Below are 11,100 nucleotides of genomic sequence, written 5' to 3' on the forward strand. Positions count from 1 at the left end.
TTTGGCGGCTGCATTCTAGTCAATTTCAGTGGCAGAATTTCGACTTGTTAAAGTGGCTACCGCATATTGCAGGTGGCACCGCTGGTAAAATTTCCTTTCTCAGCTTTCGATTTTCATCTTTTTGTGAAGAGCCAACATGATTTTTGCTTTGCTTTTCCTGTGCTTGTGAACCTAAGGAATAGATTTGGACTGCTGCTCTTCTAACTTGGCAGTCTTCATCACCTAGCATACCAACAATGACATTTTCAGAGTGAGCGAAAAATGCATTGCATTCCAAAACCTTCTTGGAAATCTATTTTACTTCTTGGTTTGGGAAGATTTCTTTGCAACATGTTGAAGTTTTTTGACCCATCAGATAATGAATTGTGGTGTTTTATTTCAAACCAAGATGGGAAGCAAACCTTGATGCACTAATAGCACTATGCAGTACTCAGACAAGATCATGAAACTTTTGGAAGGGTTGATGGCATGTGTATTTACGAAGTAGCCTACAAGCAAGTGTTAGCCACCTTGAATCACATAATTCCCCGACTGACAAAAACTGCAAGTCTTCATCAACATTCAACATGCCCAAGCACAATGCAGGCATAATCCATACATTACACTGGTCTACAAAAAATTTTTTTTTTGCTCCATTAACTTTGAAGACTGATTTAGAGTAATTTTGGGGTGCTGAATCCGAATCTGACCTCAGATTTATCCTATCACGTCAGGTTTGTGAGATATGATAACAAAAAATTGTTACTTTTGTCAAAAGTGGAAGATTTGACGTTGCGTTCACCACTAACATATGCAGTGCTATAACGAAAGGTTAGTGTTAGACACGCCAAAACAGCCTAAATAAGGTTACTGGACAAGCATTACCATAGGCCTGCTTAAATGTTTGTGGTTTCATGCAAAACATTGATGGGGGGGGGGTCAGTTATACTTTTAGCCTCCCTTTTAGCTTGTTATTATTGCCTTGTTAATAATATTGCTTGGAAAACAAATTAGTATCAAAATTATAGTTGGTGGGTGTATTTCAACTACTTATGCACCACATGGCCTGGATTTCTGGATATAGCACAATGTGTATGTGCAATAAACGCAACTCTTCCACTTTTGACAAAAGTAATAATTTACTGTTATTATATCTCACAAGCCTGACGTGATAGGATATATCTGAGGTCAGATTCGGATTCAGCACCCCAAAATTACTCTAAATCAAGTTTTCAAAGTTCATGGAGCGAAAATCGTGTAGACCGTTGTTATGTTAAAACAAGGTATTTATGGAGTATGGGGGTCAAATTCCTGTGTTTTTAACTGCAATGTGGAGGACCTAAACATTAATATTTTTTGCTGAAACTTCATATTATTGCTATTTCAGTGACACCTCACCATTGAGAAAAAATAATACAAAAAATATGAACATTGGGGCACACGACGCACCCTAGGGGACAGCCTAGGCCAAATTTGGAAAGATGTAATGTTTTTTCAAGAGCACGATGCCCTGTAGTGTATCACAGCAGAGGATAACTTTTCCAGCAACCTTTCGATTTTCATCACAACTTTGCTATTCCACCGCTAACTTTGTTATTTATTGTGCTCAATTCAAGTCAATGGAGATTCTAAATAGTTGTATATCTTTTCGCAATTTGCATCCGGCCCGTAGCGGTTAATCTCGCAGCAATCCGGCCCTCGGAGAAAAAGGTTTGGTGACCCCTGCACTAGACTGCAGTGGACAAAATTACTGAGAAGATGTTCAGTTGTTTTTATTTTGACCATCAAGGTAAAAACATATGTCAACACTCAACATAGCAAAGGCAACATATGTCATCCAGAAAAAGGTGGAAGCGACAAAACGTTGAGACCGAAATAAGTTACGAAGCTAAAAAATTTGGCAGGGTTGCATTGCAATATCGTTAAACGTCTGGCACACGAAGGCGATGCACATTTTTACACAAGAGCTAAGTTTCATGTTATAATTTCCGACTGTCAAAGTTAAAATTTTTATTAGCTAGAAGATAGTCGGAGTGTGGAAAAAGGTAGAAGTGACAAAACGCGAATGTTTGAGCGTGCTCGAGACCAAAGTGACGGACTGAATGCAAGGATTTGGTATGGTTTCAACCAACCCCTCAAAAAGGGTGTCTGAAAACAATAAAAACTTCATAGACAATGGCTATGTTGGTCGGCCGTGATGCGTTATTAAACGTGTTGATGGGCAATGTAGGAGACAAGTTTTGATAAGATCATGTGTAAAGGTGTCCAGTGACCTCAAGTACTGAATGATTAATCGACCCTACTTGAAAGCTGTTGTTTTTACTGTGACTTGAATTTATTTGCACTGATATTTCAATATTCGTCTAACAGTGGTGGCTTGGTGGCACTTCCACAAAAAATTGTGTAATGGGGTGTTTTCAGAAAACTTTAAAATACAATAAGACACATTTCTTCTGATATATAATTTATATTACGAAGAAAAACGACAATATTAACCATGCTAGCATTGACCACAAATTTGGTTGCTACTACACTTCTTCCACAAAAATACAAGGACAATACAAAGTATATATGATACAGCAGCCACATAAACAAAGCTACTTTACTGCACGTAAAACGAAGAAAACGGTCCGTTCAGCAGTGTAACGTTTCAGTTTCGTATATCACTAATACCAAGAGATGCAAAAAAATGAACAGGTGTTTGATGCTTGTTAGCATCGTACAAGCATGCAATAAATAGAGGGTACAAAATTCAGTTCTTTCAAAGGCTCAAACAAAAACTACAGATTCTTGACACGAGAGCAGACTTCACTTGTAAATTTGGAACAGGTAGCATCACCACCTAAATCTTTCGTACGTGAACTTTTTTCTTTAATGGCATCAAAGCATGCTTGCTCAATGCGAGCTGCATATGTCATCATACCCAAATGGCGGAGCATCATTATTGCGGACAACAACAAAGCGGTTGGGTTCGCCAAGTCTTTTCCGGCGATATCTGGGGCAGTGCCATGGACCGATTCAAACAATGCAGTCCCATTAGCACCAATGTTACCACTTGGCGTCACACCGAGGCCACCGATCAGCCCAGCACAGAGATCGCTGAGAATATCTCCGTACAGGTTGGGCATAACTAACACGTCAAATTGAGTGGGATCTTGAACAATATTTAAACATACAGTGTCCAAATACATTTCATTGAATTTTATGTCGCTGTTCTTTTCCGCTGTTTCACGGCAACACTTAAGAAACAGTCCATCTGTCATTCGCATGATATTCGCTTTGTGAACAACAGTCACATTTTTGCGGTCATTTTTTCGTGCGTAATCAAATGCAAATTCTGCAACTTTTCTAGAAGCTTCTTCAGTGATCAACTTAATGCTCTGCACAACTCCATCAACGATTGCATGTTCAATTCCGGAATATTCTCCTTCAGTATTTTCTCTGATTGTAACCAAATTGACACCATCGTATGGGGTTTCATAGCCTTCCAGGGACACACATGGTCGAACATTGGCGTATAGGTCGAATGTTTTTCTCAAAAGTAAGTTCATGGAAGGATGTCCTGCAGCAATAGGCGTTCCCAACGGCCCTTTCAAACCCACCTTGTTTTTGTTAATGGATTCTTGAGCATCAGTTGGAATAATCCATTTTCCTCCCGGACCCTTTGTCGCCATCACATCTCTTTCTTCCCAACTTATAGGAGCCCCGGCGGCATCAAAAATTTTCATCACTGCAGCAGATATTTCAGGTCCGATTCCATCACCTGGGATCATAGTGCAGACTTTATGTTTATTAGCCGATGCTGCCTCTTTTGACGATGAAAAAAAGCATCGGTTGACAGAGCTCGGGAAGCGACGGAGAAACGTTTTTACAAATGTAGAAGTCATAGTATCAATGCTACAGTGTTGTACCTACATTTACCAAACATAAATCTGAAATAAACCATTCAAATTTTTACTATATTTAGCAGTCATGTTTACAAAAGATTATTTAAACACAGTTTCAATATTGAGTTGAAATCTAACTGTTTCAGAGGCTTAATAGTAGGATGACTGCCTGAGAGTTGGTGAATGTGGGTTTAACACCCTGTTGTGTCATATCAAAGACCTGTACTGAATAAGTGAATATTGTTTCCGTCTGGCTCTCAGCATTGAGGAAAGTGCATCTACTGTATATTGCTGTGTCAACAGTTACAGATATATTATTTTTGCATGCAACAGGACAAAGTTTTATGTTTGTTGGCATCACATGCATTTAATCCACCCAATTTTACAGGCATAGTTAATACTTCTACATTATCAGTTAGTTTTACAAGGAATAATACTGTGTTATCAACCTGTGTATCAGATCAACCACCCTGAACCAGTATAGATGTAGTTTACACCAGCAGTTTAGCACTAGTCAATATTTTCTTCAATGATTTAAGGTACCCACAAAATTACACTACATCCACATCAGTACAATGAAGTACTAAGAGTTTGAGTTTACTTTGTCCATACATTATTATATATACATATACAGTATACACCGTCTCGGTGGCTTAGCCGTTAGTGCGTCTGCCTCTGAATTGGTGATCAGGCCATACCAAAGACTTTTTAAAAATGGTACTGTATCTAATTCTTGCTGGGCACCGAGCAAAGCAATGGATTCGGGTAATAATGTATATACTCAGTTGTGCCTCTATACGGCTGCATTGACACTGTCTGCTTTGTAAAGCGCTGAGGAGCAACACATTCTGCGATGGATACAGCACTATATAAACACAAGCATTATTATTATTACAAGTTTGGTAAGTAACTAATGCTCAAAACAACTACGGTATGTATAAGGTTGTGTAAACATGAATCAGCCTGGGAATGAAAATTTGTTGTTGCCTTGAAACACTGCATACATTTTATATGGGAATTGAAAAATTATATACCTATCCTTCAGTCAACTGAAAATTGGGTGATTTATGTTTTATTGAAGTCATTATATTGATAACCAACGTCAATTATTTTAACCCTAGATCCTAGAACTACCACACCGGTCCATTGACAGGTAGGACATTTTTTTGCAATATTTTCTGCAAAAAAGCATAATATAATATACACGTATTCAACTGATATTACGGCTAATCTTTGAGTTATTCTTGTAGGTATCAACAATAAAAACTTATTAGACAAAAGCTCTGGCATAGGCTTGGTTTTCCATCCCAAACAAATACTTTGCTTCGGAAATATCTTCTAACAACATTATCTTTATCTGGTTATCAACCAGTCAATTGACCGGTGTAGTGAATCTAATCTATGACGTCGATTCCTGTCTATGACGTCATGGTATTTGTTACCAGGGCAAAGACTTGTACACCAGCTATGAGTCCACGTCTTTTAGGCGCCGATCAAATAGACGAGCACACTGTGGCGTCAAGATATTTAGGCGTGGAGCACTGTGGCGCCTGTTCATTTAGGTATATACTATTCCTAGTAAAGTCTGCAATTTGTATCAGCTCTACAGGCCTTAAAACTCGTGTCTTTTCCGGCAGCCATCGTGGCCTACCGAGAGCTCCTTCTCGGCGGCCAAATCTGCGTGCTTGGAGGCCAAAGTACAACAACGATAGCACAAGTAAATAAAATTAAACTTGCAACAATGTTAAAATGATCACTTAACGTTGTTGAAGTTTGGGCGACGTCCTGCAATAGAATCGTTGTACCACACAATAACTGCTTTATCGGGATTGTAATCCGGTATTGCGGGACCATCTAACGACCCTAAATTGTTTCAACTGCTCGCAGCTCAGTAAATTGTTTCAACTGCATACCGCCTTTCATAAAACCTGACCATTTATACCGTTATGATGTCACCATTGAGGGTATGAAGTCACTAACCCACAGCGTTCTCAGCTATGAAGACACCTGTTTTCCCCTCGGATGTCAACTAACCTAGTTCTCCTTTTTAACAACGATTCAATGTCCGACAATCATTGAATCGATATAAAAACGACAATATTTCCAGCCGATGTAAATTCATACTTCGGATTAACACTTTGTTAAAATAAATGTCGGGAATTGCAAACAAGACTTACAGCGCTGGTGATCGCAGTTGGATACATTGAATACAATAGCAAATGTTCCCGCGCAATACAACAATGGTGATTATGACGCAGTGACGCACTGACCTAATTCTGCATTACTCTTTGATACTACATATTTTCGACATTTAATCCACGATCATTTTATTGCGAAATTGAATAATTGGCTAGAAGAAACCGGCCAAACTTGGCCGACTGAGGAGGTAGCATCTGCGGTCATTCAAGCACTGCTTAGCGGCCATGGCCACCGGCTGCTTTAAGGTTTGAGCTGAGCTTTGGCAAAACCTAGTCAGGGTTTTGATGGAAAACTAAATTACTCTTTGAACAGTCAAGCCTATCACCCGCTTGAATATAAGCTACGATATATTTTTTATTGATGTTTAGTGTCAGTTATTATTTGACTTATACTGTATCATATATATAACTAAAAGTGAACTCAGTCATGTTTAAAAACCTGAATAACTTATTGATAAAGTTTTCGCCGACGCAAACCTGGACTGACAACAAATAAATGCCGAACATGTGCATTATAACAACAATATATTTTTCTGTTCAGTATAACATTTTGTGTGAAAAGCATTGGCGGTTTAAGCAGCTTCACTCATGGCAGCCATGACATATTTTTCTGTTCAATACAACATTTTGTGTGAAAAGCATTACCGGTTTTAGCAGCTTCACTCACTGAAGCCATGACTAACAACAAATGAATACACGGACAGTCGGACACGCGCATTAAAAAAACAACATATTTTTCTGTTCAATATAACATTTTGTGTGAAAAGCATTGCCCTATCTGCCAAGCTGATACAATCTGCAGACTTTACTAGGAATAGCACCTAAATGAACGGGCGTCACAGTGCTCCGCACCTAAATATCCTGACGCCACAGTGTGCGCGCATATTTGACCGGCGCCTAACTGTCTGCGCCTAGAAGACTTGCTCCCCCAGCTATGCATATGTGCAAATTCTAAAGCAACTGGTTAATTTTTTCCCAGTCCCAAGCCTTACATAAAAGTTGTCAAACCCATGTGCAGAATAATGTTGGTAGAGGCTTTACCATATATATACACATACAGTGAATATAGCCTCTGAAGAAATATGCACACATTTACTTGAGCATGACGTTTGATCTCAATATGCAATCAGACATGCTCTATACTAGGGTAGCCAAAAAAAATTGAAATTTTTTATTTTTGTTTGCACACCCGCTCATTTGAGGAGGATTCATGAAAAAATGACACTGTGAAAATTTGAAGTGAATCCGACAAGAGGAAGTGCTCTCCCACCGACCTCAAAGTTTGCTTTCTTTGGCATAATTCGTCAAAATTCCTTGAATATGTGACGTAATTCTTTTTTGACTTATCTACATTGCAGTTGCAGCATTATTGTGTTAACCATTGTTTTACTCTGAATTTATGATACAATAAGTGTTTCCACATGCAGAAAAACATAAATAATGCACAAAATACATCACATTAACAAGCGTTTGGTATGAAATTAAATGCACTAAACTTTAGCGAAAATCGCATAAAAGTACGTTCACCAGTCACGATCGCAACGCTTCAGGTGACAACACATTGCCCAGAAATTGCAAGAGAAATGTTTGTAAAGAGTCAAGCCATTGATTAACTTTATTGCACTTGTTGGAAGCAGCTTTCTGTGGTGCTCGACCACTTGATAGAGGAGCTCGTGCTGTTGTTCATTTTTTGTGGACTTCATTGAAGTCAGTAGCAAATTTGACTGCCCGCTCTGCACAATTATTGACGGCTTTGAGATGACGCCAAACTTTGCATGCTTCTTTATAATCATCACGATCACGCCATGTGTCGACAGAAGCAGTGACTCGAAAAGGTTAAGTGAATGCTGTGTAACAAATTGTGCCAAAGAGAGACGTTGAAACTTGACAATTTTGTTTTGGGCAACACGGCGAACATCTTCGGAAAATGGGTCTTTATTAAGAGCATTAACGGTTGCCTTCTTTTCATCATCTGTGATATTATCACTGAATAAAGGCAGTGCAGCAAGATCCTCACTGATGTACCACAAGTGCAACCTCATCTTTTTTCTGCCACTTGAGAAATTGCATTGTCAACCTATTTATATTCCTCTGTGAGCTGTAGCATTGCTAGGTCATTTGTAGGGGCAGATATTGATGAAGGTGCTGCAAACCAAAAAGTAGCATAGATGGTAGTAGTTAATATTACTTCATCTGCAACTGTACTGCAGTTGCAATGCAGTAGAGCCACACCCCATACAGGCAGCTGATATGGCCCCTCAAGAGAGTCAACAAATGGACACCCACTTTCTAGTGTTGACTCTCTTGAGGGGCCATGTCAGCTGCCTGTATGGGGTGTGGTTCTTCACCACCTCTACTACGAGATGAAGATCAATAAGGTTACACTGCCACTTGCTTGCAGTACAGTTCTTGTGAGTGAAAGCTAATATCGCTACCACTGCAAAGACTCACGTTGTTACCAAACTAAAACGCATCCATCAAGAGCATATAGGAGAATCTAAGCACAAAGGGAGGCGAAATTCAGCTTCCCAGCTGACCTCAGAAGCTGACTTTACCCAGAGCTTAAGTGCATTATTTGATATTGCACATGCTAACTGGGAAAGCGCACAACAATACCAGAAGACTGCCAGTTTTTGTTAGACCAATGTGGTGCATGACAGATACTGATGACAACAGAGGACCCAATGCATCGGCAAGCTGCTGCAAAGTATAGAAAGCGCAAAGATGATGAACAGAGACGCAACAGAAATCGCATTGATCCAGCACCATCAAGTGCTGCTGCTTTTTCATCTGAAAATGATCAGCAGATGATGAAGATTCTTCCAGTGACCCACTGTTTGCACCGTAAATCCAAATAACACCAAAACAAAAAGAAAATCCAGTAGGAGCAGCCATTACCAAAACGCTGCATTATCGATAATTCACTGTTTAATGCAGCACTGAACAGAACTATAACATCAAGTCGTCAAGCAATGATGATCGTCACTCCTGCTCTTGCTGCAGCTGGAATTGATATAAATGAATTGACAATGTCACATTCCTCTGTCATGAATGCTCGAAACACCTCACGTGAAAGCCTGGCAGCTGCAGTGCGGCAAAAATTTAAACCAACAGTTCCACTTGTTGCTTATTTTCATGGTAAACATTTGACTAATGCCACTGGCACAAAGTGCAACTCTTTGGCCATTGTAGTTTCTGGTATGCATGTTGAGATACTGCTTGGCATTCCGAAGCTGCCTGTTGGAACGGGATCACTAATGGGCCAAAAAGTAGTGGAATTCATACTCGAGTTGTAGCAGAGCATTTAGCTGCACTTTGTTTTGACACAACATCAAGCAATACGAGAATCTACACTGGAGCTATCACTGTCGTGCAGCAGGCATTTAATCGAAGGCTGCTATTTCTTGCATGCCGTGATCTCAAAGTCGTCAATGATTGTGCAGAGCGGGCACTGGGCAGTCAAATTAGCTACTGACTTCAATGAAGTCCTTACGGAAAATGAACAACAACGCCAGCTCCTCTATCAGGTGGTCGAGCACCACAGAAAGCTGCTTCCAACAAGTGCAAGTAAAAGCCAACATGCCAATTAAATAAATTCAATGGCTTGACTCTTTACAAACATTTCTTTTGCTTTTTCTGGGCAATGTGTTGTCACCTGAAGCGTTGCGATCGTGACTGGTGAACGTATTTTTATGCGGTTTTCGCTAAAGTTTAGTGCATTTAATTTCATACCAAACGCTTGTTAATGTGATCTATTTTGTGCATTATTTATGTTTTTCTGAATGTGGAAACACTTATTGTATCATAAATTCAGAGTAAAACAATGGTTAAAACAAAAATGCTGCAACTGCAATGTAGATAAGTCAAAAAAGAATTACGTCACATATTCAAGGAATTTTGACGAATTATGCCAAGGAAAGCAAATTTAGAGGTCGGTGGGAGAGCACTTCCTCTTCTCGGATTTAATTCAAATTTTCACAGTGTCATTTTTTTATGAATCCTCCTCAAATGAGCGGGTGTGCAAACAAAAATAAAAAATTTCAATTTTTTTTGGCCACCCTACTCTATACGTGTTCACAAAAACCTCGGTTAGACTATAGAGTTGTATTATCACTAGGAGGCTAAGAAAATCCTGCAAATGCCAAGAAGCATACCTACAATACGCGACTACGCGTGGTTCATTGGGTTGAGTAAACTAGCTATGTCGTCTAAGTAAAACATTACCATATATGCGACGTGTCGACATCGGGTATTATATCATATTTTTATGTTTTCAATACAAAATCTATTTAAATGAGTAAACTGGTTGCTGCAAACTAAAACTTATCATCAATGCAAGCTGAGTATGGTTGGCTAATCTTACACAATTTAACTATAACTTAACTTACACAATTTGACTTAACCTACTGGTTATTATTAGCAAATAGGCGTTTTTCAATTAAAAAAAAGGCTGTGGCTATATTTACACTATATAGTGTAATAATAGCCTCCATAGCGTTGCCAGATCAGGAATTCTGCCCTAATTTGAGAAAAGTTAAGCTATGTAAAACAAAAACTTGTATTTTGAAAAAAAAAAAATATTCCTGGGCAAAGATTAAAACCCTAATTTTATTCCTAACTTTAACCCTTACCTTAACCTTTCCTAACTTTAATCATAACTCTGGCAACACCTGATTGTGGAAAAATAGCCACTTCCTAAAAAAAAATCGAAATCTTCCCCTCCATCAGAAAATCCTGGGTGCACCACTGGTTGTTGTTATGACATGACTTGGAATGAATTTCAGATCTACCAGCACTAGAGTCGAAGGCGACAACCACGGAGCTGGTAACCCATGGAACTGTCTGGACAAAATGAGCTATTGCCTGATATGTTAGGCAATTATTTTGATCAACTTCTAAATGCAAAAAAAAATGTAAGCTTAAGTATACTCATACTCACTCATACTGAGCAACAAAAGAATCACCTAAAACTACTTCAGCTTGAAAATTGTAATCAAACTTTTTTACTGATGATTAATTTCTTTAAGTGGCAGTTA

General features: G+C 38.9%; 1 protein-coding gene across 1 annotated transcript; it reads right to left on the reverse strand.

Annotated features, from left to right (window-relative positions):
* Window positions 1–1,757: 1,757 nt before the first annotated feature.
* Window positions 1,758–3,906, reverse strand: LOC145779415 (isocitrate dehydrogenase [NAD] subunit alpha, mitochondrial-like). The gene has a single exon (XM_082591000.1). The coding sequence runs from the start codon at window positions 3,864–3,866 to the stop codon at window positions 2,760–2,762; it is 1,107 nt and encodes a 368-aa protein (XP_082447126.1). The 5' UTR covers window positions 3,867–3,906; the 3' UTR covers window positions 1,758–2,759.
* Between the last annotated feature and the right edge of the window lie 7,194 nt (window positions 3,907–11,100).

This window comes from Aplidium turbinatum, chromosome 11 (genome assembly GCF_918807975.1).
Source record: "Aplidium turbinatum chromosome 11, kaAplTurb1.1, whole genome shotgun sequence".
NCBI classification, from domain to species: domain Eukaryota; kingdom Metazoa; phylum Chordata; class Ascidiacea; order Aplousobranchia; family Polyclinidae; genus Aplidium; species Aplidium turbinatum.